Genomic DNA, 27,832 nt, shown 5'->3' on the forward strand with positions numbered 1-27,832 from the left:
GTAAACAGAAAGAGTCTACCCAGTTCCAGGGACTGCTGCCTCCTCCCCCAGTGCTGGGTCAGTGTCTGGCTGGTGGAGCTGTGGGAGGATGGCCAGGTCACTTGACTGTTCGCGGTGCCTCAGTGTTGCTGAGATCAAGGCTAGCAACTCTCCATCCCCAGGGGCCGTGGAAAAGTTACTTAGGGCAGAGCCTGGCACAGAGCCAACTGTGGTGAAGGGGTCCAGGGCCCACTGTGCCAGGCAGCGTGGTGGGGGGGTGGGGCCTGAACTCCGACACGGCCCTGCCTGCAGGGAGGCCACGTGGGGCAGTTCCTCCATGCGCACGGCCTCCCTGCTGTGGAGAAGGTGCAGCCGACACCCTGGAGCACACCCTGACCCAAGATGGGTGCGCCGAGTCGACGTCGGTCCCCCGGGCCTGCAGCGCAGAAGGCTCGGCCAGAATCCACAGCTGAACCGGCCAGCTGCCGTGTCAGTAGGACTCAGTCCCAGGAGTCCCTCGCACTCCCTCCGTGTGGACGGTGTAGGAACAGGATGAGGGGGGCAGGTGAGGGGCGAAGACCACCTCGAGGGTGCGGTCAGGACGGCCGGGTGGGGTGAGCAAGGCCTCCTCGGCGCGGCGCCGGCTGACCATCAGCCTCATTAAGAGCTGGTTGGACCAGGTCATTCCGAGAGCTGGAGAAACCCGTTCGTCCCAGAGACTGAGACAGAAAACAGGCCCAGCCGTTACTTACAGAACAACACCCCCCCCCCCCCCCGACCTGCACCGTCCTCCTGCCCTGCTCACCCCTGTGGCCCAGGCACTGCGTCCTGCTCCTCTGCGGCCTCGGTCACCTGGAACACGGAGACTGGGGTCAGCTGCAGCGAGGACCGCACTGCTCCCACCCTGGCATGACGGGCCCTGCCCTCCCCGAGCCTCTTCCTAAAATAGAAGCTGAGGCCCGCTGCCGTCTGCGGGGGACCCACCTGGTTGATGCACAGCACCGGGCTCCGGAAGCTGCAGCTCAGCCGGCGCAGGGCGGCCCCCAGCGCCTGCAGACGCCTGGCCCTGGGGATCGCAGCCGGGCCGTCAAACTCGCAGCGGAATGGGGCGGCCACGGAGTCGATGACCACCAAACGGGCCATCCCCCGAGACAGCAGCACGGGCACCTTCTTGCTCACACACTCCAGCAGGGTGTCCTAGAAGCCGAGGGGAGATGGTGTCACTGCCTGTGCCACTGGCGTCTCCCCTTCCGCCCTGCGCCGAGAGACCCCTTGCATCCGTCCCCTTGTACTTCTCAAGTCCCTGGTGGGGCCAGCACCCCTCGGGGCCATCACCGTGACCAGGCCTTTCTCCTTCTGTGGACCCGTGCCAGGCACTGACCTTGGACGCAGCCACCCCGGAAGGCCGACTTGTTAGCACCACGGTCCTGGGGGCCACACTCCTGCCAGGCGGGTGTAGGGGTGGCCCTGCCCCCTGCCCAGCGACCCCCAGTGGAGGAGGGAGGAGGGACGTAGTGGGGTGGGGCCGTCTCAACTGTGGAGACCCCGGGCTGTGCCCAAGCAGGGGGCCGGGTGCAGATGGCCCCCCCCACCAGCCCTGCCCATCCTCCGGGGCCTCAGGCCTGCCCCTTGGAGCCATCTGCCCTGCCAGCTTGGACTTAGGCCCCAGTGCTGCGTGACCACACACTGGGTGTCCCACCCTGAGTGAAACCCCATTCTGTGCTTCTGTCTCTAGGGCGTCTCCAGTAGAGCCTCTTTTTGTGGAAAATGACAGCAGCAGCAGTGGCCTCGAGGATGCCAGCAGTAATGTGAGTCCTACCCCCGCTTCCCTCCACTGGAGGCTGTGGGGCTCCTGGGGGCTGGGCAGGTGGGGGCTGCGCTGCCCGTGCTCCAGCCCATCCCCTGCCCTACTGGCACCGCCAGCCCCCCCCCCCCCCCCCCCCCGGGCCTCCAGGCGACACTGGGCAACAGGGTGGAAGCCTTCTGCTCCCAGAGCTGTTTTTGGAACCATACTTAGGGCACCATGGGTCTTGGCGGCCCTGGCCCTGACCATGGTCTTCTCTTGCAGTGAAGCCACACCCAGCCTGGAAGACCCAGGATGCTGCTGCTTGTTCGCAGCCAGAGCCAGCCCTGTGACAGCCAGGGGACGGCCACCGAGGCTGGAGGGCCCTGGAGCTAGGAGCCTGCAGCACTAACCTCGTCTTGTGTGTCCCCGTGCCACGGAACACACTGTCCTACTAATAACCACACTGCTCGTCGGGATGCGTGTTGCTTGCCAAGCCATGGCCACGCTCGGCCCCTACAGGATGATGGGGTGGGCGCGGCCTCCCTCCTGGGCCGCGGTTCCGGGAAGACCCGTGGGCCATCTGCGTCCTGACTCTCCGTGGAAGAGGCCGTGGCTGCAGGCACCGTGTGCCACAGCTTACCGTGTTACTTCCCCAAGCTGTGTGTGATATGTTTTATTGTAAATTTTTTAAAAATTAAAAGTTTATATGCCTTATCCTTTCCTTGCAATAACAATCCTTAAACGGGGGAAGGCCCACTGGAATCTGGGGGCTCCGCCCAGCCAGAGCTGACGTCTGGGGGTGCTGGGGGGAGTGGTGTGCTCGGGAAGCCGGGCTTCGTGGGGAGGCCCCACCCTATGCAGAGGCCTTACTTTTTTTTGGCGTACTGGTTTATTCTAACTTCCCACCTTTCCTTGCAATCCTTTCCATTCTTATTCATCCCTCCACCAAATAATGGGCTACGTTGGAAGCTGGTCAGGCCGCCAGCACCGCTCCCCCTGCGTGCTGGACCTGCTCTGAGCTCCCAGCCCTTTGCCCTCTCCCTGAGCGCTCCTGCCACTGTGATCCGTCCACAGGCAGGGACCTGTCACTTGGTGATGCTTCCAGATCTGTCCCGAGAGTTGTGGCCAGGTGGCACTCAGCCACCTGAGAGGCTTGTTGGGGCTGGGGGCCTGCTAGGCCCTGGCCAGGTTGGGGGGGCTCCGTCAGAGGCAGAAGTAAAACCCAACACAGACTGCTCTGGCTGGGACGGCTGGCCTGGACAGCAGGTCCTGTCTCCTGGGCAGTGGGCACTGCAGGCTGGCCAGGGACAGGAGGTGGCATGCTGGGCATCCTTGTGCCTGCAGGGCCGCCTCCCCCCACTCCTTGTGGGTGGGGGTAGCAAGTCCTAGAGGATGCCTGGTCCGACCTGAATTTCAGGTACTGGATCGTGTGGATCTGAACGCGTGGCGTGCATGCACGGGCACGTGCCTCTATGCTGACAGGTACTGGGGGTGGCCCGGGGTCTCGTTTGTGGCTCTGCCCACCGGTCCCCTTGGAACTCAAGGCCAGAGAGACACTCACCACATCGGCCACGTGCTCGATGAAGATCTGGTTGCCAAATTTTATCCTGTCGACCACGTCTCCCGGAACGTCTGTCCGCAGGTGCCGCTGCTGAGCGATGAGCTGCTGCAGACGCAGGTTGGGGAAGACGTCTTCCGTGCAGATGTACACGGCCCCTGGGAAGGAAAAGGGTGCCTCCTTTCAGACACTCTGCCCCTTGCTGACCGGATGCCACCCCACGGGCCTGCCCCTGGCCTGTCTCGAGTGGAAGTGAGTGGGGTCATCAGGGCCTAGGCTTTGGGCAGTCCCCATCCTGTGCACACGGGGACACTCCCTCAGAGGCTCTACGAGTGCAGAGTTCCAAGGCTCTACTCTCAAGGCTCCCCCGCCATCTGGGGCTGCACGGTGACAGCCGTCTTTGTGTGACTGAAAAAGCCAGTGGGCAAACAGTGGGCCACGTGTCCCCAGAAGCCTGGACACGTAGGGGCAACAGCCCGGCCAGGGCCTGGATCCCTGTACCAGAGAGCGGACCTTGAGTCTACAGCCAGAAAGAACCAGGGGCCATCCGAAATAAACCGTTTGTGGCAACTAATTTTCAACCAAGGTCCCCGGACAGTTCGAGAGAAAGAATGGTCTTTCCAACAAATGCCACTAGGACAGCTGGGTCACTGCAAGCCAGAGAACGGGGTCAGGCCCTGGTTTCACAGCCTGCATGGACGCTGCCAGCACGCACCGAACTCCGAAGAAGACACAGGGAAACCTTCGTGACTTTGGATTCAGCACTAGATTCTCAGATGTGACACAAATAGCACCAGTGAGCAAAGGCAGAGAGAGAAACTGGACTTGATCAACACGGTACCATCAAGAAAATGAAAAGACAACCCACACAGAGGAGAAAATACTGTGAATTCCGTATCTGGGAAGAGTCTAGCACCCACATCACTTCAACAGTTCTTACAATTCAACCACAAAAGACAACGAAATCAGAAACCGGGCAAAGGATCTGAACAGAACTTTCTCCACAGGAGACGTGCAGATGGTCGACAGGCCCAAGAGGAGATGCCGAACATTGTCAGTCACCCGGAAATGCAAATCAAATCCTCTGTGGGACGCCACCCCCCACCCACAACGGTGGCTCAAATCAGAAAGTCCAGCATCGGCAAGGACAGCACACTGAGGGGGGTGGTACGCCATCGGGCAGTCCCTCACCCACTTGGACGTGGCACTTGCACGGGACCCCGTGGTCTGGGCGTGCGCACGCTCACGAGAGCCATGTATGCCGGCGCTCAGAGCAGCACTGTCCACAAAAGCCACGAGGTGGAAGCCACGTCACATGGACAGGGTGGATGGGTGAACAAATGTGCTCTGGACACACAACAGAGTATCGTTCAGTCGTAAGAGGGAATGAAGTACGACACGTGTTCTGACACAACGAACCTTGCAAACATCATGCCTCGAGGGAAGAGAGCTCGAGACATAGGATCCCACCTGGCGAGATGCCCAGAATAGGCAAGTCCCCGGAGCAGGAAGCAGAGCCGGGGCTGGCAGTGGGCAGTGGGGAGGGCCCATGAAATGTTCTAGAATTAGGCAGTAGTGATGGAAGCATGGCTTTGTGAATGCACTAAAAAGCACTGAATTATACATTGAAAATTTTATGGTATGTGAACTACAACTCAATTTTTTAAAAAGAAATGGCCTGTGTTCTGGTGGAGCCCTGGCTGTGGCCCCAGGACCGCCAGGACCCCCAGCGGACCTTTGTGTCCCTCCCCTGCATCGGTCACTGCACAGCCTTGGGCAGGGGAACCGGGACGAGCCAAAGGACGCACACCACGTATGCGCACGCACCCCGTTTGCGCCTTTTAACTTTGATGTAATTGTGTTTCGGCAGAATTTCAAACTTAGACACGGATGTGTGGTGGAACGAGAAGCACCAAGTCTGTCTGTAGCGAGCGCCTGACCATCAGCATGTCCCTAACCTTCCTGGACACATTCCAGATCGTCCCTCAGGGGAAATGCTGCCTGGAGACACGGCTGAGCCCCTGACCCTGTCTGCCCCAGGGCAGCTTCAGGTGACCTATCGGGGAGAGCGGGCTGGACGGAAGGTTCAGAGTGGAACCTGGTCTGTGTGTGCAGCCCCAAAGGCCCTTCACCCCCCTGGGCGTGTGGCTGGGAGAGGCACGGGACTCGCTGCACTGCCCCCACCTGCCACAGGCCACGGTGCCTTCTCCGGGGTGGCCCCAGCAGACGGTGGCGGGCCAGGGAGAGAGGGGGCTCCGTGTTAAGTGCAAGATTCAAAGTCAGTCCAGAGTGTCTTCACCATCCTTTTCAAAATTAGGGCTTTCAGATCTCACTGGGTTAAAGGAGTTATTTTGTCAGGAAAGTGGGCATCTTGGACTAACATTTAATGTCATGGTAACCTCAGGGCCATTTCAGGGGACACGCCTGAGACACCTGCCCGGCTCTCTCCGGGTCCCCTGTGCCACTGTGATGGTCACAGTGCATCCTTTCCCTGGGGCTGCAGCCTGTGTGGCCGGCCCATGGCCCGGCGTCCGACAGACGGCCCCCACAGCCTCCTTGGCCACCCACAGCTCAGCTCCCCATAGCCTCACGCCCAGCAGCTCCTCGTTCTTGGCGTCCTTGCTTCTGTCTGGCAGACGTGGGGGCTCCGTGTAGGAGGCAGGCACAGCTGGAAGCACAGGCCTCCAGTCTCCAGCGCAGCCCATGCGAGTGACATGGCTGTCACCAGGAGGCCCTGGGTGGCGTGGCAGCGGTGGACGGGGTGGAATGAGACCCCCCAGACCAGCAGTGGACAAGGCAGGCTTTGCCATGGGGCAAGGCCACCTCAGGCTGGGGTTCAAGCGAGCGTGCTTGCAGCTCAGGGGACACGCTTGGCTGCCGTGTCTTGGGATGGGGGAAACAGGCTCTGCTGTGGGACGTTTTCAGGGTGTCTGGCGCCAGGAGGGGTGGGACCAGGCAGCTCCGAGGACACACCCTCGCGGTGCCCTTCCCGCTCCCCCACGTCAGGCCCGCACTGAGGACAGACCCAGCCTGGACACAGAAGCCAACGGTAACTGCCTGTGTGACCTGTCCAGGAGAAAACGGGTCCGCAGGGAACCCAGCTGGGCCAGAATGTCGCAGGCTGGTGGAGTGAAGGAGCCCGGGCTGGGAGAGCTTTAGGATCAAGACTGACGGCCAGCCCTGCACTCCACACCCAGTCTGTCTCGGGCACAGCCCCCACCGGGCCCTGTGGATGCACTGGTGAGCATGGGGGGCTCCCAGCTCATTTCTGAGCAAACCCAAGTCTGGTATCACCGCGGCTCTCTCGTGGGGTAAACGGAGGACCTGCTTCCAAGGCCAAGTCCATCCACCCAGCACCAGTGCCAGGTGCCTGCCCCTCAGGCCCTCCCAAGCTGCACCCTTGCCCAGAGACGCAGGGGCGAGAGAGACACACAAACGCCACCTCTGGTGGGAGGAACTGCCGCACGTGGTCAGGAGCCCCTGCCCATGGCCAGCAGAGCCGGCAGGCGCCAGATGCTAGCGGTTCACAGGAGCCACGCAGACCGAGCCCCCTGCTGCCCGTGCCCTGCGACCACAGGGACCTACACGTGTTCAGCAGTGCGTGTCCCCGGGGCAGGAGGTTTGGCCCCGGCTGTGTCCCCAGCCCGCCACGTGGCCCAGCCTGTCTGGGCAGCGGGGTGAGCACGTGAGCTGGGAGGTGCCGCCAGCTCGTGGGCAGCCCAGGAGCAAGGAGAGACTGCCAAGCGTCCGGCAGCGAAGCAGCTACCCAGCAACGTCACGTGCACCCCAGTTACCTCATGTCCAATAAAACAATTTAGATTTTGAATGCTTGAGAGACCTACATAGGCAGCCAAAAGTCTCTCTACCGTGTAGCCTGTGCAAATGTCACACGCACACAAAGCAATGCAAGAGGCCCAGCCCCTGCCACTCAACAGAGGCCCGCCCGCCCCCGCCACCAGGGGCTCCAGCCTGCACGCTCCTTCCCTGGAAGCAGAAAAGCGAAATATTGCTTGCCCTGGGTTTCTGCCTCCGGACCAAATGGCTGGCAGGCTGGTGGTGTGTGTGCACGAGTGCGTGTGTGTGCGGCCTGGTGGTGTGTGTGCATGAGCATGTGTGCATGAGTGTGTGTGTGCAGGCTGGTGGTGTGTGTGCATGAGTGCGTGTATGTGTGAGCGTGTGTGCGGCCTGGTGGTGTGTGTGCATGAGCGTATCAGCGTGTGTGTGCGGGCTGGTGGTGTGTGTGTGCATGAGCGTGTGTGTGTGAGCGTGTGTGTGCGGGCTGGTGGTGTGTGTGCATGAGCGTGTGTGTGTGAGCGTGTGTGCGCGGGCTGGTGGTGTGTGTGCATGAGCGTGTGTGTGCGCGGGCTGGTGGTGTGTGTGCATGAGCGTGTGTGAATGAGGCTGCAGGAACCCTTGGGCCAGGCCCACAGCCCACTAGGGGACTTCGCTCAGCCCGAGGTGGCAGGGGCAGGTGAGCGGGCGGCTCCCGCGGCACTGGCGGCTCTCGGAGGCCCCTCTCCCTCTGGGGCAGAATCGACAGCAGATGTGAAGAGAAGGACGGGAACTGGGGAAGACCCCAGCGGTACACCTGGCGCAGGCTCCGTGGCGTGCGGCCCTCAGCACTGCCGGGCCCCCGGGAACTCCTGGGCAGGATGCCCCCACCCCAACTCTGCCCGCGCCGTAGGGGGCAGCCACTCACCGGCCCCCAGGCCTCCGTGCTGCCGTGGGAACTGCACAGTCAGGCAGAGCTGCAGCGCCAGCTGGGTCTTCCCGGCGGAGCTGTGGCCGGCCAGCTCGGTGAGGCCGTCCAGGGGCAGGCCGCCGCGGAGAAGCCCGTCAAGCACGGGGCAGCCCAGGCTCAGGCGCTGATGCTGCTCGGGGAACCTCTGCTTCTGCTGGTACAGATGCAGCGCTGGGAACGCAGGGGGTGTTAGGCACCGTGTGATGGGAGAACAGGTGACCTCGGTCGCGTGGGTGGATGGGGTGCCAGTGGGCAGGGAGGAGGCGGTCAGTGCCGGGAAGCTTCACCTGGCTGCAGTGCTCTGTGGGCACCTGTGGGCTCTGGGCTCTGACGGCCAACTCACCCCTGCTTCCCGCACCCCTTGGCCCAAGAGCTGACTCTCGGAGCGGGGACCCCCGTGGTTCTCTCGTTGGCTTGGGAGGTCCCCATCCTGATGCTGTGACCCAGCCCTGCACTCGTTCCTCCCCATGCACCAGGGCAGAGCAGACACTCTCCGTGCCTACCTGTGAAGACGCTGCTTCCCCGCACCTGTGAGGAGGCCGTTCTCAGCAAGTGCTGCACGTCAAGGCTGGAGAGGCTGGTCAGTCTCTGCAAGTCTGGTCCCGAAAAATGCAAAACCTCCTTTATTGATTTCAATTTGGCTGAAATTATACAAATAAATTACGGAACAAGTTCAAACTACAGTAACACAAGGCAACATAGCAACGACAATAGGTGTTTTCAGGAATACTGTCTTCCAATTCCAGGGACCCAGTGGGCAGGGGCCCGATCCATCCACTCCCTGAGGCTCTGGGAGCCCCTGGGTAGAGTGTGATGACAACAAGGAGGAGGGAAGGGGCCTGGGGGAGCCCCACCTACAGCTGTAGCAGCAGGAGCCAGAGATGAGGAGGGCCCTCTCCGAGGTGCCCGGAGCAGTGGCTGCCACCCAGTTCCCCATCCCGGAAACATCTAAGAAAGGCGGTTTCTGTGGCCGGGCAGGCCTACACGCAAGGCAGGGCTAGAGGATGATCCCAGGGCAGGGTGAGGACCACGCGTGAGGGAAGATGCAGGAAGGAAAGCTGAGCCAGGTTCCAAAAAAGTGTCCACTGTATCAGACCGCTGGCATGATGGGGATGGCAGGATGGCCAGTGGGACAAACAGCAAAGAACGCAAGAGGGTTACAATGCCAGTGGGCAACAGCTGGGTAGGAAGGGTTACAGAGTTAATGTGTCCAAAAGGTCTGGTATTTGGGGAGGAGAGTGAATAAATTAATTTTGGGCTTGAATAAATGCATTACTTTCAAACCAGTAGAAAGAAAAAAATATGCTAAAAATATATCCAACCAATCCAGAAGAAACCAAAAATGGGAAACCACCACAAAAAGAAATAAGAAAAATAGCTCAGCATAATAAGGCAGAGTTAACCCCACACGTTCAGGAACTACCTTAAATATGTATGCACTGAATGCTCCAGTGAAGACGTATGGACAGACTGAATGAAAGGGAAAAGAAAGCAAAATGACTGATGGGCTTTGAAAAAACCAAGAGCCAAGGATGAAGGAGCAGGACCACAAGACTCTGCACCGGTGGAGGAAATCACCATGTTGCTGCACCAGCCCCCACGTGTACTTAGGATTCTATGTTATATGAACAACAAGCATCCTACTGTTGCAGCTTCCCCAACAAATGCCCCAGGAGACAGGGGAGATGGAAGGGAGTCCCAGGATGCCAGCTGGTGCGGGGTAGCCAGGGATGGACGCATCAGGAGACAAACAGAATGGGTGAGCTGTCCTACCCTTTGAGAGCATTTAAAAATGAGGACTGGTACTTGATGGACATACTGGACAATGTGGGAAAAGTCCGTGAGACATACACAAAACACAGCATTGGAAAAAAGGAAGCAACTAACAACTTTGGGGAAAAATAACAAAGATGGTACAAGAAAGGAAACAATCTTAACCTCCCAGTTCAGCATTATGACTCCAGTCAAAGCCCTATCCCAGTTCAGCAGCGGTCATTATGACTCCAGTCAAAGCCCTATCCCAGTTCAGCAGCGGTCATTATGACTCCAGTCAAAGCCCTATCCCAGTTCAGCAGCAGTCATTATGACTCCAGTCAAAGCCCTATCCCAGTTCAGCAGCAAAATCATTATGACTCCAGTCAAAGCCCTATCCCAGTTCAGCAGCGGTCATTATGACTCCAGTCAAGGCCCTATCCCAGTTCAGCAGCGGTCATTATGACTCCAGTCAAAGCCCTATCCCAGTTCAGCAGCGGTCATTATGACTCCAGTCAAGGCCCTATCCCAGTTCAGCAGCGGTCATTATGACTCCAGTCAAAGCCCTATCCCAGTTCAGCAGCGGTCATTATGACTCCAGTCAAAGCCCTATCCCAGTTCAGCAGCAAAATCATTATGACTCCAGTCAAAGCCCTATCCCAGTTCAGCAGCGGTCATTATGACTCCAGTCAAGGCCCTATCCCAGTTCAGCAGCGGTCATTATGACTCCAGTCAAGGCCCTATCCCAGTTCAGCAGCGGTCATTATGACTCCAGTCAAGGCCCTATCCCAGTTCAGCAGCGGTCATTATGACTCCAGTCAAAGCCCTATCCCAGTTCAGCAGCGGTCATTATGACTCCAGTCAAAGCCCTATCCCAGTTCAGCAGCGGTCATTATGACTCCAGTCAAAGCCCTATCCCAGTTCAGCAGCGGTCATTATGACTCCAGTCAAAGCCCTATCCCAGTTCAGCAGCGGTCATTATGACTCCAGTCAAGGCCCTATCCCAGTTCAGCAGCGGTCATTATGACTCCAGTCAAAGCCCTATCCCAGTTCAGCAGCGGTCATTATGACTCCAGTCAAAGCCCTATCCCAGTTCAGCAGCGGTCATTATGACTCCAGTCAAGGCCCTATCCCAGTTCAGCAGCGGTCATTATGACTCCAGTCAAAGCCCTATCCCAGTTCAGCAGCGGTCATTATGACTCCAGTCAAAGCCCTATCCCAGTTCAGCAGCGGTCATTATGACTCCAGTCAAAGCCCTAACGGCCCAAACTGTGTTCTAACTGGGGGGGAGGAGTGGAGGAAGTAGGGGCACAAGCAAGCCAGTCCTCACCCCTGTAACATGCACTCTGTGAGTAATCCCTGTACGTTGAGAAATTGAACACAGCAACATAAGCACATTATTTAAAAACCCAGATATAAATACAAAAAGAATTGATAAAAGACTTGTAAGTGGTGTAAGTAGTTCCATTTCACTTTTTAGACAATAAACATGTATTATCTTTGATGAAAATAAAATTTACTTTATAAAAGCCCTCAGTGAAAAACACACACACACACACACACACACACGCGCGCGCGCCCCCAACCAAGAAACCTGCAGCATAGTCTATCATCGGTCACTAATCAGGATTGGTTGTCTTGAGGAAGGGGGGACTTGGACCACCAATCCTGTTAACTTGTTTTACGTGCACTGTGTATACGTACATCCGTATATTTCACATACCTACTTGATCCAGACATCAGTAAATATACCTTTCTTAACTGCAGCAATAATTCTGGGATTCAGGTCCAACTGATCCAAATCCATTTCTTCAGCAGGTTGACCACAAAGATGAGTAACTTCCCAGGGATGCAAATTCCAATGCGCTTGCTGTCCCCGCAAACCGCCCAGGAGCCGAGCATAGCAGAGTGATGGTGGCCTGGGTGTGCAGTCCCCTTTGAGACCGGGGTTCACCGTCAGCCCCGAGGCTGGAGGAGAGACTTCACTGTACCAGAAAAACCACCGAGGTAAGTCTAAGGCAATGCTTCTGTTAGAGCAGCCATTTGATAACTCAGAAACCATGGATTCCAATCCACAGATTGATGTGTTTGAAGAAGTGTCCCCAGGTCACCCGCATTCTAAAGGTCCATGCCACACATGGCAGACCCATTCCATCCCCTGCAGAAAGTGCTCCCACCCTGAGTTCTGGCCCGGGGACCTGGTGTCCAGGTGAGCACCCTGCCTTGACCCACCTCTTTGGTGAGGATGACACAGACAGCTGGAGATCATGCGCACTGGGCTCGCGGGAATGAAGCGTCTTCTGCATTCTCCAGTTTAGTCTCCCCTAAGCGTGTCTCCATGGAGGGTCTGGGAAGAATGGGAAAAGTGAGTTTTCAATCTTGCAGGATGCTTCGAGTTGGAACCTCCACAACAACCAAGCTGTTTCAGCGGAGGACAGTGGAGACTGTCCCGGCCTTGCCCTGCAGCCCCCGCCCGTCCCCTGGCCAGCAGCCCTTCCATGGCCCGAGCCCTAAATGCTGCGGGACAGAAGCCCCACCCCACCTTTGCGGGCTGCCCCACTCAGCCCAGGGTCACCCAGAAGCAAGCCCCCCCGATCAGCAAGGCCGAGAGTGCAGCAGGGTGGTAGGAACAGCAAGGCCCGCAGCCGCACAGGCTGAACCTAGTGTCAGCGTCCGAGGCCTCCACTGAGGGGAAGTTCACCTGCCCCTGCAGCGCTTAGAGAGTTCCTGATGTGGACAACATCAGGTTGATTTTGGAGCTTCAAGAACCAGGTCACTCATGCTGTCACATTCACAGGCTGGTCAGGAAAGCAGGTCTGGCACCCAGAACTGACAGTACCAGTTTGGGGTAGCTGCAGACCCTGCCACCCAGACGTGACCACACCATGTGACTATGACAGTTGCTGCAGGAAGGAGCGCATGCTCTGGTCCCATATCTGCCTGCAGCAGGCGCGCCCAGGTCAGGGCTGCCGATGCTGAAGAGGATACACGCAGAGGCCCCGGCCCCCCGGTGGCCACCAGGACCGCAAACCGGAGAAGGATGGTTGGGTCTCAGCCAGAAAGAGGTGCCTGAACGCAGGGCCCCAGGGCCAGGTACACACAGGGAGAGGCGATGGGGACTGTGACCAGCTCCAAAAGGTACCGAGTGTATGGAAGTTGTGAGGTTAGATTCCTGAAGACAGAAAGCAATTAAGAAAGAGAACATCATCTCCAGGAAAAGTAGTAAGTTGTCAAAGGAGCTGTAGTGCACCTTCCTGGCTCGGCAGGGAGATCAGCTTCAGGAGCCCTGAGGACAAGAACGGGAAGAGGTGACCCAGGAAGGCACCACCCAGAGCCACCCCCAGGTCAACAGAACACCTGGACCAAATACCAAGCCTGCTGTTTTCAAATTCTGGAGAAAGTGTGTGTGTGTGTGTCCTTCCCCTAGACCTGTGGAAAGCCCCAGGGGCGTGCCTTGCTGTGACACGCAGCCGACAGGCTGGGCTGGGGTCCAGATTGTGAAGAGGGATGGCTGGTAAGGGAGGTTCTAGCGGAGGATGCCCAGGCTGTGGGTGTGAGCCCAGGAGGCTGGCAGGAGGCTACTGCCTCCAGGAGGTCCCTGGATACAAACTCGGACCCTGAGGAGCAGCCAGACACAGGGCCTGAAATCAAGCCGTGTGAGCACAGCGCCTCAAGTTTACATGATGGAAGAACAGAGCATCGGGAAGCGGAGTGACGGCGAACGGAGCCGCCGTAAACCAGACACTGGCCCAGGGGCTGGACGGACAGCCCCCAGGTGGATGCCCTGCCCCGCGCCCCCCAGGGGGGCGTGTGAGTCAGCCATCCACCCTCTGGGCCCTGTGCTTCTCCGACAGGGAGACGGCTGTGCACAGACGGAGCTGCACCAGGGGGCTTCCTGGAGCGTTTCAGTTACTATTCACAGGGGACAGTGACCATCGCGTGCCACTGGGTGAGTGGGACAGAGCTACCAGAGAGAACCCATGTCTGCATGAACCATTAGGACGGATGTGACTTTGAAGCAGTCCTGCCAGAGTGAAGTCCGGAGCCTTCTTGGGGGGACTCGCTCTCTCCAGCTTCAGGACACTCACTTGGGCCGCAGCCCTGAGGAGCCCGCCAGCTAACCCACACCACGCGGAAAGCTCGGAGCTCCAGACGGACTGGCCCACCTCCACTCTGGGCAGCGAGACTCACATGTCAAATAGGTTTAATGAATTTGTGAAAAGGAATTATGGGGGGATGACTAGAGACCTTTCAAACCCAATCCACTTGCACTGCAGGTTGGGCGGACTTCCACTGCAGGTTGGGCGGCACCAGCCGCAAGCATGCCAGAGGGCAGGGCGGAGCCCTCTTAAGTGGGGAGGAGAGGGCCTGCAGAATCTCCCAGGGATCCAAGGCCACTTTCTCTTGCCAAGTTCAAAGCCAAATTCAGGCAAGATGGTGCAGCTCCACTGATGGAGCGCTGAAGTCAGCGGGGGTAATGCCCACGTTTCTCAGACACACAGTGCACTCTCAGGACTGTTCTAAGCACACTTCACACATCACCGCCTCCCTCAGTCCTCAGCAAGACTGCCACCTCCGCTTGCTGACCAGGAAGGGATGCACACAGCCACTTACTGCGACCTCAGATGGGATCCAGGTCCAGGCCAGGTGCTCTAAGTCCCCAGCGCCTGTTAACAAATGCAACAGACTGTTCAGTCTCGGTCATCCAGAGGCTGGCCTGCCGGGGGTGTGCAGTCCGTTTCATCCCGCGGCTGCTGGCGATGAGCCCAGGTCACCCCGGTGACCTGGGCGGCCTTGCCCGGCCGCCACTACGGGGTCTCCGGAACCGCCTGGCCTGGACTCCTGGGTCCGCGGCCCTTCTCAGGACCCTGCCCTCTCTGGGGACCCCTTCCCAGGCCCTGCACCGCCTTGCCCCATTCCCGCCAGCGACTGCAGCAGACCCACGTGACGTCGGAGCGCACCTGCTCCCCAGCCACGCGCCGCGTCTCCACCGCGGCCCACCTGGGCCCCGCCCCCCACCTCGGAACGCCCCACCGTCGTGCGGCCCTCGTTCGCCTTTCACGCCGAGGCCCCCAGACTGCCGCCGTGACCCTAACTGGCCCTGCAGCTCGGCGGCCTGCTCGGGTCTCAGCGGTGGCAGCCCCCAGGACAGGCCTCCGCACCCCGGCTCCCGAGCTGCCAGGACCCCGCCAGGACCTGGACTCTGGCTGTCCCCTCCGCCCGCCCGCGGGCTTCGATTGTGTGGACAACCCGCGACCCCGCCAGCCCCTTCGCCGCGCGCAAACCCCTCGCCGCGCCCCCGCGGGCCGGCCACTCACACCCCGCGCGCGCTCAGTTCGCCGCCTGGCTCTGCCCCGCCCCTCGCAGCCTCCCCTTCCAATGAGACCCGGGCGTCCCTCACCGGATGTGCCAATGAGAGAGGAAGCGGCGCTACGTCCCAGACTAACTGACCAATCCAAAGTCTCAATCGTCCCTAGGGGGCGGGGCGTTCCTGGGCGCGTCCTCACTGCCGATTGGTTACCTACAGCAGGGCGGCCGGGGAGGTGCCCTTGCGCGGATTGAAGAGCGCAGCGGTGGGGCGGAGCCCGAGCGCCGATTGGCCCGCGCTCCGAGCCGGGCGTGGCGATTGGACGCAGCCCCTGTCATCCACGCGGGCGGGGCGGGGCTCTTGGCGGGGCTAGGGTCCGGGCGGCTGGCGAGAGCTGAGGCGGCGTCATGTCGTCCGAGGTGGCCGCGCGTCGCGACGCCAAGAAGCTGGTGCGCTCCCCGAGCGGCCTGCGCATGGTGCCCGAGCACCGCGCCTTTGGCAGCCCCTTCGGCCTGGAGGAGCCGCAGTGGGTCCCGGACAAGGAGGTAGGTCGCCGCTGCCCGCCAGCTTCCCGCCCCCCCTCCACGCCCCGCTCTCCGGAGACCCCCGGTCAGCGTCCCGGGACTTCTGGCACCCTTGTCCGCGCCCCGGGATCCCCTTCCGAGCCCGAGGGCCCGCATACGTGCCCCGTTCTCCTGAGATCCCTTGTCTGCGCCCCGGGACTCCCGTTAGCGTCCCGGGACCTCCGTCTGAGGCCGAGGGCCCCCCGTCCTTGCCCCGGGATCCCGGGACCCCCATCCGCGCCCGGGACCCCCGTTAGGGACCCTGTACCCCAAACAGCTTCGTCTGGCTCTTGCTGCCCTTTCGGGGCCCCTCACAGCTGCCCTCGGTACCCCGGGCTCCCGCCGCCCACGCTCCAGCCCTTCCGGGGCCTTGGGCACCGTGCCCTCTGCCTGGTTCCCTCTCGGGGCGCCCAGGCTCGCCCACTCCCGCGCCAAGTGCGCCCCGCACGGACAGGCCCTCCCGCTCGGTCCGGGCTTTGCCCACCTGCGAGCTCGTGTGGGAATTCCACTTCCATTGGTTGAGCTGCTGAGTGGAGCCCCTGCCCCGTGGGGGGAGCGGCGGAGAGGCCCCCGCGCGCTCTGGGGGGTCCTTGCGCGGTGCGAGCGGAAGGCTGGGTGTGAGCAGGAGGCTCCGGATGGGCAGTGAGGAGGGCGTCCTGGCTGGGGGACCGCACCTGTTTGGAGAGGCAGGAGCAGCTGTGGCAGGAGGGGTGAGGCTGGGGAGGCGCTGAGCTGTCCCTGTTGGCGGGTGGGTGCGGCACCTTCTGAAGGCCCTTCTGTGTCCATAAGCCAACAGTTCTGTTCCCGGAGGCCAGGGGACAGAAGTCCATGCACTCCTGTAAATCCAAACCGTCTGAAAGAAATCATCCCATGATTGTTGGAAGTGCTTTAAGTGACAAGCGCCCCCTGTGCCTGATTAGCCACCCTCCCTCCCTCCCTCCCTCCCTGAGAATCACTGTTGCGCCGCTGGGTTTCAGCGGAGGAGTGAAATCAGGTTCTGGTGTGGGAGGAGGGCCAGCGCCCAGAAGCTGGGGAGGGGCGGGGGTGCAGGGCAGCGGGGAGGAGGGGCCAGCCTGGAGGTCAGTGGCCAGGCCGACCGGCCTCGGTCCCTTGTTGCTCTGTGTGAGCTCTTCTTTTCTGCAGTTTTACCCTTGGTGCTCCCGCTCTGCACAGCATGTACCTTTGCTCACAGGGCCTCCTTGGTTAGTGCTGTGGAAAGATAAAAGTGTCGTGTCTGTGGTTGTCATGCGTGAGTACGTGTCACAGAGTCCCTTACGGGCGTATTGAGGAGCCTGGGTGCAAGTTCCTGCAGTCGGACAAGTCAAAGTAGCACAGCTCGAGGTGAGGACAGGCAGGTGACTGAACATGCAGACGGGCGAGGTGCTCGCTTCCTCATTGGGGGAGGGGTGGCCGTGACCCCTGGCACCCCAACTCTGCACCTGTGGGCACATCATCTGTGGCCAGATCACTGAGTGGTCACCCATGTGTCACGGAGGTGAGGGAGTGGGGGCAGCATTTTTCCATCATGGTTCTCCACCGGTAGCCGCTGGAGACGTTTTGTCCCTGACCGACCCCGCTCGAATTCTAACAGCACTGATAGGCCCCCCCGCCGCTCAGGGACCCTGTGGCTGGGCTTCGAGAGCTCGCAGTCTGGATGGAAGCACCGCGGGCAGCCGCACTGGGTTAGCTGCTGGGGTAACTGCTGTACCCCTGGCTCCCTCTCCCCCAGTGTGGAGTTTCCTGAAGACAGGCCTGTGTTCTCCTGCCTTGTGGCCACTACTGACCATGAAGCAGTGAGAGGGGTCTGGAACTCGAACGGAGTGCAGCTGGGTGGAAATGCTGGCATCCGTAAGGTGTCCGTCCTTCAGCCCGAGATTCGTTCCCAAGCTGAAAGTGGCGGGCGTCGCTCCAGAGCACCCCTTACCCCCATTTGTCAGGATTATCGCTGGTGATGGAAGAGCCAGGGCAGGCCCTGGAGGCCTTCCAGGGAGGGTGGGGGTGGGGGTGGGGGGGCCGCTGCAGGCGGACTTGTCAGTAGAGTTTGAAATCTGGGGCATAGTCCAAGAGTCCAGAACTTAGCAGAGAGTGTTCTGGAGGAAAAGAAACTTGGCATGGAGCGGTGTGGCCAGGAGCCTCTGGAAGCCCTGGGGAAGGGTGTGGCGGCAGTTCCTCCGCCACTAGCCTGCGCCTGGCCCGCGGAAGGGACGCCCCCGCTGCCCCCCGCTGCGTGCTGTCGGGGCACTCCTGGGACCCCGGGACCTTCTGTGTAGGGGAGACTCAAGCGTGTGATGCCGGTGGTGAGGAACAGGTTTGTTTATTTGTGGTGGTTTGGAATGGGGGAGGGGAATTAGAATTCGGTAGATGTGGTGGGAGGGTGTCCCATAGACCCTCCGCTGCCACCCACTTCTTGCTGTTTGCCAGTTAGTTTGTGGGTGGTCCTTCAAGTGTCATCGTGACTGTTTTCCGCTGGGTCACCCTGAGGCCAGCCCAATCCACATCTGTCGTGTGCTTACTAAGCTGCCTGACCCTGTGCCAGGTTGCTAGCTTGGGCCTGCAGGGACATCCCTTAAAAGTGTTGAGAATTTGGGGGGGTGGTGTGTTTGGGTGCATGCACAGAGAGATGGTCTGTAGCCCTCTGCTTCCCAGAGGGGTTCCCGCGAAATGGAGCATGTGGTCTGCCTCCCTAGGGGCTTGTGGGCCTCGGGAGGCGGTGGTGGGACGTGGATGGAGGCTGGAGCTGGGCAAGTTCACAGGAAGCCTGGCAGTGGTCTTGGGGTCGTGTGAACGATGGTGGGGAGTGGGCTTGCGGTGGGCTCACTGGGCATGCGGCTGGAGGGACTTGTCACAAGCAGATGGAGATGCTGAGTTTTACCCTTAAATACCCTGCATCTTGCACCCCGCCTTCCCATCTTCAGCACTGGGTGTAACCAATAATGATGGCGGCTCTGTGCTGTTATTTTGACACTTGGATACTCACTCTATAGACACAGAACTGGGGAGGAGGACACAAGTATGTCAAATAAAAACCAAATCCTGAGCTAGGAGAGATCATATTGGATGGGGTCATTGCCGGCCACGGAAGGAGCTGCTGCTACGGGAGGGGGACCTCGGGGTCTGTCAGCGTCTCTGAGGCCAGGTGGGAACAGGCTTGCTTTATGGGGGGAGGAACCCCGGCTGGACGAGAACAGATGGTGGGAGGGGAAGGCTCTGGTGCAGGCGGAGGCGCACGTGGAGGCGCACGTGGAGGCGCAGGTAGTCTGACCTGACATCAGGGGATGCGTCACCCCCAGTCAGCCTGTCTCAGGCTGAGGGTGGGTCGTCATCTATGGGCCTGAAGGATGGAGAGAAGCTTGACTCCAGTTCGACCAAGTGAGGTTAACGGGCATTCTTTTCAGGTCAGCCAGTCAAGAACGGGGTGAAGAATGGAATGAATTTGGGGTCCGTGTCCAGCCTTGTCACGGGTGATCGGGGACAACTGAATCATCTAAGTCACATGGCAGGGGGTTCGCTGCAGAAACTTTCCCAGCACAAAGTTGGGGGGGTGTTCACACTTGCTCTCCAGGACCCCAGGGGGCGCCCTCCCTTGCACGCCCAGGACCCCTCTGCCTTTGGCAGGCGCTGATGGAAACACCACGGTAGAGGGCCCCTGAGTGTGGGTCGTGGCCTCATGTGTCCCTCCAACCTTTTGAGAGTTTTTTTTCTTTTTTTTAAGATTTTATTTTTTTTTATTTGACAGAGAGAGGGAACACAAATAGGGGGAGTGGGAGAGGAAGAAGCAGGCTCCCAGCGGTGCAGGGAGCCCGATGCGGGACTCGACCCTGGGATTATGCCCTGGGTGAAGGCAGAAGCTTAACGACTAAGCCACCCAGGCGCCCCTGAGCGGGGGTTTTTAACAGTTCGCTCGTTCCCTCGTTAATTAAGCAGTTAAATCTTAGAACGGGTCAGTTTATATTTTAGGAGTTATGCTTTTACTCTTTAGAAGGAATTATCTTTTTTTTTTAATTAAAGATTTTATTTTTAAGCAATGTCTACACCCAGCATGGGGCCCGGACTCATGACCCCAAGATTAAGATTGCACGCTCTTCCTACTGAGTCAGCCAGGCACCCCTAGAAAGGATTATCTTTCAATAAAGATACATTAATACAAATACCTTTAAATTTTATTTTCGGGATGTTTGCATCTGAGGAACACACGGTGCTGTGTGAGGGTCCGAGGGGTCTGTCGCCAGCCAGCCAGGGAGCGCTGTCGGGGGGGGGGGGTGTCCTGGGGTGTGGAGCATGACGGTCCCCCAGCCCCAGGGGAGCGTGGGCAGGCATCCTCTGGCTCTTCTTTTACAGTAACCTTTTCTGAGACTCCTTTAAACCCTGTATTTTCTGACTTTGATGTTGAGGGGAGACCCTCCGTCAGCTGTCCTTTGGGGCTGGGGCTGGTTCTGGAGTTGCCAGGGCACCTTTGGGGGCTCCTTGTGTGAGGGTCGGGCAGTGGTTGGCAGACTCTCTCAGCCGCAGGTCAGGGGGAGCTTGGAATTCCCGCGGCACTTCTGTTCTGTGGCCGGGCCGGTCTCAGCTCCCACGTCCACGGCGGGGCTGCTGAGCCAGCCGGGAGTCGAAGGCCCGGGGGGTGTGTGCGGGCCTGGAACTTCCTGCCCCGGCCGCCCCATCCTCCGCGGTGCCAGCGCACCTTCAGACCCCACCCCTTGCCACCAGCTTCCTCCGCCCTGTCCGCAGGGCGAGAGGTCCGTGGGGTGAGTGTGGGCCCCCGAGAGGCTAGGCTGGAGCCTCCTGTCCTCGAGTAAGTCCCCAGGGGCCCCAGGTGGGCAGCCCCTGTCTGCCGAGCAGCCTGTGCAGAGGCCGCGGCAGCAGACCGGCCCTGTGCACACGCACCGCTTGTGGGACCCTCCCTCACCGAACTCACGGTCCCTCATGGTGGGCCTGTCCTGACTCCATGGGCCCTGGAGATCCTGTGTGTTGGAGCCTCAGCCCCCTCGCACCCCGGCAGGGATCACGCAGGCCCAGGCGTGCAGGGGTCTCAGGCACAGTGTGCACCTGGTTTCTGGGCTGTGCGGCCTCGTCTGTGGCCCCGGGCCTTCGGGAGTCACTCGGTCTAGTTCCCGTCTTACGGCTGCGGGGTGGGCTTGTGCCTGTCGTGTTTGCTTTGGGGACAGTTTCTCAGGCAGGGTCTCTGTTCTTTGGCTGTATTTTTACTTTGGTCTCTTTGCCTGTTGCTTTCTTTATTTCATTCTCTTTAGATTAAATTGCTTTGTTGATAATTTTAAAAGTGTCTTTTCTGTTACATAATCAGCAAATTACCTTGTTTAAAACTGTCAGTTTTCTGAATCCCCTCGTTGCTTATTTAGAGTAAGAAACTTCCGTATCATTTACATTGTTAAGGGAGCACGTTTTAAATTCTGGATGGGTCTTTGGTTTAAAAGTTGGTCATTCAGCTTACCCAAACACCCCAGCCTTACAGTAAGCGGGAGATGAAGACCGCCTTTGTTGGTGGAGAGGGAGAGGGGGCGGGAGGGGCAGCACGAGAAGCCCCAGGAGGCGCGGAGCCGGGGCGCAGGCAGGCTTTCCCGTGTGCACTGGCCTCACCCTTGGTGGAGGCTTTCTCCAGTGGATTCTGTGGCTGGCACTGCCGGGGGTCACACACAGCCTGGGGCCCTGCCACAGTGCAGAGGCCCAAGTGCCAAACACAAGCAGCGTTGCAGAACTCATAGAAGGGAGAGGCAGTGGCAGGGGATGGCGGAAGCAATGGCGCTGTGAGTAGCCAGCTCACACTCCAGGAGCATCTGCAGGGTGCCAGCACCCCTGGACTCTGCTTTGGACCAACACAGAGTAGTGGGCACTTGGCACCTACCTCGAATCTCTTCAGGGCTACCTGCTTGCCTGACTCATGGGGTCCGTGTGCACCAGCCTGAAGCTGCCTTGGGGGAGGCCGAGGCCCAGAGGGGGATGCGCAGAGCAGGGGGGGAGGTCAGCCAGCATGTGGGTGGAACTGAGCCTGGGGGCGGCGCGGGTTGGCCGGTGCCCCAGCTGCTCCTGCGGGACGAGTGTGTCTCTGGCTGACCAGAGGGAAGAAGGTCGATGGGGACGAGGGAAGGCCCAGCTGGGCAGGACTGGCTGTCCCCTGAACCGGGTCCTGATCAGAAGTTCTCCTCCCTGCCTGGGATGGGGGCGCAGTTTCCCTGTCACCAAGTTGGGCTGAAACTCCATTTGGGTCCAGGAGCAGCTTCCCTGCCGGGACAGCTCTTTGGTGCTTCTGGCAAAATCTGAACCAACTCTTGGCTTGTATTAGCGAGGAGGTCTGAGTTCGCCCCTTGTCCTTGGTGCCGGAAGCAGGGCCACTTGCAGGGCTGTGGCTCTGGGAGTGCTTGGGGGAGGGAGGCCTCCCTCAATGCCTAGCACCCTTGTCTCTGCACTTCTGGGGCGCCCATCGCCGTGAGGCCAGCTGCCTGAGCCCCGGCCTGGCCTCTGCCATTCCCTCTGGTTCCTTCCTTTGAGGAGCATTCGAGAGCATTTCCAGGCCTGGCAGGAACCGTGTTGAACCCTCACTGGGCCCACGTTATCTCACGTCCTGTGCAGATGTGCGTGTGGCCGTGCGTGCCTGGAGACTGAAGCACGCTGCAGGCTCCCTGCGTGTTCCGTGGGTGCCCCCCCCCCCCCCGCCCACGTAGCCTCCTTGCTGCACTTTCTGTCATGTGTGCAGCTGGGTGCTCACCTGGCCTGGCCCGCTGCAGGCGAATTCCCGCTGTGCAATCTCCTGGTCCTTCCATGACACGGATCCTTGCTACCAGCACCGGGACAGCCCCAGTGAAGCCATTCGGGCTCTGACCACTGCCCCTGCCTGAGTGTGCCCCGTGTCCCCGAGATGCCATCTGACCTCACCTGTGCCCTTGGTGCCCCCCCACCCCCATCCCGGCATGTGGCTACGGGGGGGCCACCCAGCCTGTTGGGCTCCCGAGCTGGTGGCCGAGCCTGCCGCACTGTGTCCGGCCTGCTGGAGGCCACTCCGGTGTCTCGGCTGCAAGGGGCGGGAGGGGTGCTGTCCTGGCAGCGCTCAGCTCTGGGTCCTGATACTGACACTAGGTCGTCTTTCCTCCTAGTGCCCGAGATGTATGCAGTGTGACGCCAAGTTTGATTTTCTCACCAGAAAGGTGAGCTGAGGCCATCGGGTGGGGGGCCCAGGCCAGCATCGAGCCACTTCCGGTTGGGGGGGGGCGTCGTGCACCTTGTTTGTTCTGGCGGCCACCTGTCTGAGGAGGGCAGACTGTGACTGGGCCCCGGGGCCCAGGTGCAGCTTGCACACCCGTGTGACCATGCTGGGCGCTGCCACACACGTGGGTCTTGCCCTCCAAGGGGTGTCCTCTGAAGAGGTCGGGTGTCCTGGCAGGACGCAGAGTGCAGTGGCCGGGAGGGGGTGGAGCAGCAGAGCGGCCTGCCGTGTACGTGGTCCTCATGGCGACCTCATCCCTTCGATGGCAAAAGCCCGTGCGGGGCCAGTGTCAGGAGATGGGTGGTGGTCCAGTTGGGGAGGGGGCGCCAGTCCTCGGCCCCCTCACTGCCGCCCCCGTGTCTGCAGCACCACTGCCGCCGATGCGGGAAGTGCTTCTGTGACAAGTGCTGTGGCCAGAAGGTGCCGCTGCGGCGCATGTGCTTCGTGGACCCGGTGCGGCAGTGCGCCGAGTGCGCCCTCGTGTCCCACAAGGAGGCCGAGTTCTACGACAAGCAGCTCAAAGTGCTCCTGAGCGGTAAGCCTGGGCCGCCTGCTCCCTGCTGGCCTGCAGGAGCTCTGTCCCCACCTCCTCAGGATTCCCGTGGAGGCAGGGGTGAGCCGGCTCTCTGCGCTCACAGACGAGGGTCTGCCTCCCCAGCAGCTCCTGAGGCCCGAGCCCTTCCTGGAGGGCCGGCGCCGTGCCTCTCAGCCTGGGCCAGTTTGCTGGCCTCCTGTTCCGGTCCTGCCCTGGCTGCTCCCGAGCCTGTGGGTGGAGGGCTCTGTGCTCTTGGGTCCGGGTCTTTGGGCTGGAGCCCCCAGGGCCTTTCGGGGAAGGAAGGAAGGTTCCTAGGAGCTTTCAGGGTGCACAGAGCCTCTCCCAACAGCAGCGCCTTCTGCTCTTCCTCCATCACGGCCTTGCTGCCCTACTGGGGGGACCCGCGGGCGCAGCCACGGCCCTGGTCTTGGTTGGGGTCACTTTGTCCTGGGGGGCGTCTCCCTGGGAGCTGGCCTCGCCGGGCCAGGGAGGGTGAGGCGTGAGAGGAGCTGCTGTGTCCTCATATTTGTTCTTCTGTCCCCAGGAGCCACCTTCCTCGTAACTTTCGGAGACACCGAGAAACCAGAAACAATGGTTTGCCGTCTCTCCAACAATCAGAGGTAAGAGGCAGAGTGCTGCTCGGCACGGACAGCTTTGTCAGTTCAACCCTGGAGTGACGTGGTGTGGCCACTCTGTCCCCTAGGTACTTGCTTCTGGAAGGGGACAGCCACTACGAGATTGAAATCGCACGTATTTCGACCGTGCAGATCCTCACGGAAGGCTTCCCCCCCGGAGGTAAGTGCAGCAGGCGGTTTGGTGCCAGCGGGGGGGGCGGCTTTGGGGAGGACGACATGGCGTGGAGGACGGAGCCTGGTTGCAGGGTCTCTGAGAGGCCTGCCCGTTGTCCTCTTGGGCTTGTATTTAGTAAGTGTCTTCAGGAACCCGCCAGGTAAACGGGGCTGAATGTGTCCAATAAGGAAGGAGAATTTGCCCAAATGTGCCACAGAAAAGCTCTTTTGTCCTATTGTTGGCCTCACACTGAGGATAAAGCTCCCGGTGCAGCTGGCATCACCCATGTGCTTGGAAGGCTCTGGAGTGGTGGCTCATTGGGAACCAGCCCTTCTGCTCCTGTCAGGTGTCTGTGGAAACGAGATCCCCTTACATTTCCTTGGTGAGCTTCTAGAGCGTTTCGCCCAGTCTGGGTCTTCGCACCTCAGCATCTGTGCTTCAGTAGCTGTCTTTCCGTGGAAGTAGAGTCTGTGTTCCGTGTCGTGCAGTGCGCGCTGAAGAAAATCCATGTGACTGATTCCTTTTTGCTTTCTGTTTTCTGATTGGCTCTTGGTTGGTCTCCTCTCCTGCCCGCCTACCTTCTTGACGTAGAAAAAGACACTCACACTCACACCAGCCTCCTGGGGAGCCAGCCCGTCTCGGAAGGTCAGCCACACGCTACGCGCCACGCTCCCCCGCCTGCTGGGGCCGCGCCGCGGCTCTGAAATAGTTACTTCTTCTTCTTCTTCTTTTTTTTAAAAATATTTTGTTTGAGAGACAGCACAAGCGTGGGGGGTGGGCAGAGGGAGCCTGACATGGGGCTCCCTCCCAGGATCCTGGGATCATGACCTGAGCCAAAGGCAGATGCTTAACCAACTGAGCCACCTAAGTGCCCCGAAATAGTCACTTCTTTCATGATTTGAAAGAGGTTGGGCACAAGACATGGGTATATGAAATGAATGAAAACACCCTGGTGGTAGAAACATAGTTTGCTCTGTTTCTCAATCCCAAGGGGGGCAGCTTTACCCACTATTTCACAGCGGGGCGTCAGCATCTGCTGTCCCTGAGCTGGCCGAGTCTGGGGCAGCGGGGCGCTGTGGGCGGTCTCCCTCCAGTACTTTCCTGCGCCTTCACAGCCGGGCTCCTCCCGGAGCCTCAGCCAGCTCTGCGTTTGCGTCTGAGCCCCCGGATGGGGAGCATCCCCCTGCCTCTGGGCCCCAGGCACAGGGTGTGCACGTGGGCTCCACACTGGTTGCCTGTGGCAGGTGGGGGGTTGAAGACACCCAGGTGCAAAGGGCAGGGTGTGGAGAAGCGGGGGGTCAGCCCAGGTGCCCCTGTCTACATCCTGCTAGGGAGCCAGGGGCTCAGGAGCACACCTGGCCACAGCCCCTCCCAGGCAGGGAGCAGGCCGCTCCCCAGCTGGCCTGGTGAAGCCTCGTCTTCCTTGGCAGGGCCCTGGGGCTTCTGGTGCCACACGCCCCCTTCTGGCAGTTTTGGGGGTGCAGTGAGACCTGTTCTGCCAGAAGTTTTCTAGAACCTTTAAAAGCCCAGAACCCTGTCTTCCTGGGGGTGGGCAGCGGGGGCGGCACAATTCCCTGGGCGGATGGCAGTCAGAGGAGCTGCCAGGTGGTCGCTGTTCTCGGCTTTGCCGGCTCCTTGGATTGTCACAAAGTGTAGAAGCGGCCGTGTGCCAATTAAAGCTCACTGACAAAAGCAGGTGGTGGGCAGAGCCGTGGTTGGCGTGCCCCCGAGTAGGAATGGGCACTCCTGCAGGGAGCCCGGTCAGGGACCAAGCTGGTGACACACACAGATGGACCGTGGCTCGTGAAAGGTTAGCTGCGGTGGCCTCCCTGGCCTGAGACGGGGCAGCACTTTCCCATTGCCATCGTATGGTGGCCAGGCCCTCTCAGCTGTCTGCAGGTGCCGCCCACAGTCCACAGGCCTGGGGGAGAGGCAGGCCCTCAGTTTTGACTCCAAGATTAGTGTCTGATGGAAGGAATCTTCCACGAGGTGGACTTCATTTTCTGCTCAAAATGGAGTTTTCATCCTGACGTCACAAAGTAGAAAAGCTGTAGGTGGACTTCACCGTGACGCTTGGCCTGTAAGGACGTCTCTGACTAGTCGTGGCTGGACGAGCCGGCCTAAGAGGGCCGCTCTGCGTCATGGCATCTCTGCAGGCGCACTCGCGTGCGGGGGGCGGGGGGGTAGTTCTCCGCAGAGCTTTGCTGGCAGCCTCAGGGCCCTCTGCTGTGGCCCTAGTCCTCAACAGTGGGATGGCGGTGAGGCCGGGGTGATGGCCCGGGTGCTCCAGGCGGGCTCTGTGCTCTGGCTGCAGGCGGGGGGCGGGGGGGGGGGGGGAACGACGACACTGGTATGCGCATGGAGCCGGCCTTGTTGTGGCTTCCTGACTGCAGGAGTCCCCACGTGGGACTGGGTGTTGCAGTCGTGTTTCTCTCACTTGACTCAGTGATGTGGTACAGTGCGTCCCGGGCCCTGGAGGGCCAGGTCAGGAGACTTCCTTGCCCGTCCTGTGAATTTGGGGTTATCTACCAGAAGGCCTCCAGGGCACAGGCCCCCACCCTCTGGCCTCCTGCACCAGCGTGAGGGGCGGGAGGGAGGCACCCTGGCCTCCAGCACATGAGGGCAGGTGGAATCCTGGGTGCTTGGGGTCCCCGTGGGCCTTCTTACCTCATCGCCCTCCTCCAGGAGGCAACGCACGGGCCACAGGCATGTCCCTGCAGTACTCCGCACCAGGGGCGGAGGGCACGACCCAGCTGAAGCTGATGGCGGGGGAGGACGCAAATGCCAGCAGGAGGCAGGCGACAGCGTGGCTGGCAGCCATGCACAAGGTACCTGGGCCGAGGCGGGGAGGGGCGCAGGGGGGCTGGGCCCTTCAGCTTTGAGCGCAGGCCCACCTTTCCCAGAGGAAGCCCTGCCATCCAGGGAGGGGGTGTCCAACCAGGCACAGGACCAAGCACCCCTCTCTGATCACGTTCTAGGCCACCAAGCTCCTCTACGAGTCACGGGATCAGTAACCCCACGCAGGATGGACCGTCAGCACAGAACCGCGGAGCCTGCCCTCTGCACGCACGCAGGCAACTAACCCTACACGTGCTGGGAAATGCAGTTTGAGTGTTTGGGGAACAGATGTGCTTGCTTATCTAGTGCAGCACGCAGTTTAGGACGGCTCCAAACAGCCGCGGCTTTGGAGTTGCTGTATTATCTCGTTGATTCTTAATTGGAGGTGAGAGGTTTACACTACTGCTAAACTATTTTTAGCATAACTTAAACCATGTTTTTATGGGGGCCCCGGTTTACTAGAAGGTTCTGGCACCTCAGTGTTCACTTGCACCACGATGATTTGGGCGGTGGTAACACAGGCCTGATCTGTCCGGGAGCCTGTCTCTAGCACGCCACTTTTCGGTCTGCCCAGGCCCGTTTATAGACCGTCCACTTCCCGCATCACTAATCTGGGGCTACGAATACACCTTTGATACTTCACTAAGGGGGAGGAGCCAGCTTTGCTTTTTGTACTTTTCACTTACTATTTCACTTTATTAAAATACTTGTACAACAATTTGTATATAAAGCTTATGATTAAAACCTATTTTGAAACTAGAGATCAG

At 59.9% G+C, this 27,832-nt stretch overlaps 3 protein-coding genes across 20 annotated transcripts in view; 2 read left to right on the top strand and 1 right to left on the bottom strand.

The window, feature by feature from the left end:
• The window catches only part of KLC1 (kinesin light chain 1), a 65,559-nt gene extending 63,080 nt beyond the window's left edge, over window positions 1-2,479 (top strand). For all 8 annotated transcript variants that reach the window (XR_015721931.1, XR_015721932.1, XM_087856270.1 and 5 more), the window contains 2 exons: window positions 1,715-1,787; window positions 2,048-2,479. Coding sequence is in view for 6 of the 8 variants with exons in the window: in XM_087856270.1 (XP_087712396.1) it covers window positions 1,715-1,787; window positions 2,048-2,050 (76 nt within the window). In the remaining 2 variants the exon portion in view is untranslated. The remainder of the gene's footprint in view (window positions 1-1,714; window positions 1,788-2,047) is intronic.
• Window positions 1-16,620, bottom strand: XRCC3 (X-ray repair cross complementing 3). Of its 10 annotated transcripts, none has more exons than XM_087856282.1 (10): window positions 16,172-16,620; window positions 14,431-14,483; window positions 12,049-12,163; window positions 11,569-11,801; window positions 8,568-8,705; window positions 8,023-8,235; window positions 3,327-3,481; window positions 964-1,176; window positions 785-831; window positions 1-698 (listed from the first exon to the last, which is right to left on the bottom strand). In XM_087856282.1, the coding sequence occupies exons 3-10, from the start codon at window positions 12,120-12,122 to the stop codon at window positions 470-472; spliced, it is 1,302 nt and encodes a 433-aa protein (XP_087712408.1). In that variant the 5' UTR covers window positions 12,123-12,163; window positions 14,431-14,483; window positions 16,172-16,620; the 3' UTR covers window positions 1-469. The 10 variants fall into 10 exon arrangements, with proteins under 10 accessions (XP_087712408.1, XP_087712415.1, XP_087712406.1 ...); XM_087856289.1 differs by lacking the exon at window positions 16,172-16,620 and adding an exon at window positions 15,338-15,464 and having other exon boundaries at window positions 11,569-11,784; XM_087856280.1 differs by lacking the exon at window positions 16,172-16,620 and adding an exon at window positions 15,338-15,464 and having other exon boundaries at window positions 12,049-13,102.
• ZFYVE21 (zinc finger FYVE-type containing 21) lies at window positions 15,532-27,826 on the top strand. Of its 2 annotated transcripts, XM_045776166.2 has the most exons (8): window positions 15,532-15,669; window positions 22,794-22,844; window positions 23,270-23,438; window positions 23,983-24,058; window positions 24,142-24,233; window positions 24,819-24,872; window positions 26,913-27,055; window positions 27,206-27,826. In XM_045776166.2, exons 1-8 carry the CDS (start codon window positions 15,532-15,534, stop codon window positions 27,239-27,241), a joined length of 759 nt encoding a protein of 252 aa, XP_045632122.1. In that variant the 3' UTR covers window positions 27,242-27,826. The 2 variants fall into 2 exon arrangements, with proteins under 2 accessions (XP_045632122.1, XP_045632125.1); XM_045776169.2 differs by lacking the exon at window positions 24,819-24,872.
• The last annotated feature ends 6 nt before the right edge of the window (window positions 27,827-27,832 follow it).

Source organism: Ursus americanus, chromosome 26 (assembly GCF_024610735.1).
Source record: "Ursus americanus isolate L20-20 chromosome 26, mUrsAme1.1.p, whole genome shotgun sequence".
In the NCBI taxonomy this organism is placed as follows: Eukaryota; Metazoa; Chordata; class Mammalia; order Carnivora; family Ursidae; genus Ursus; species Ursus americanus.

Bases quoted from the DNA above. Each gene is read 5' to 3' on its own strand.
- XRCC3 (XM_087856282.1), bottom strand. From the start codon at position 12,122: ATGCAGAAGACGCTTCATTCCCGCGAGCCCAGTGCGCATGATCTCCAG. The intron at 8,236-8,567 runs GTAGGCACGGAG...CTGCGTTCCCAG, and splicing joins GGGAAGCAGCGTCTTCACAG to CGCTGCATCTGTACCAGCAG. The intron at 3,482-8,022 runs GTGAGTGGCTGC...TTTCCTTCCCAG, and splicing joins GCACGGAGGCCTGGGGGCCG to GGGCCGTGTACATCTGCACG.
- ZFYVE21 (XM_045776166.2), top strand. From the start codon at position 15,532: ATGTCGTCCGAGGTGGCCGCGCGTCGCGACGCCAAGAAGCTGGTGCGC. The intron at 15,670-22,793 runs GTAGGTCGCCGC...CTTTCCTCCTAG, and splicing joins AGTGGGTCCCGGACAAGGAG to TGCCCGAGATGTATGCAGTG. The intron at 23,439-23,982 runs GTAAGCCTGGGC...TTCTGTCCCCAG, and splicing joins GCTCAAAGTGCTCCTGAGCG to GAGCCACCTTCCTCGTAACT.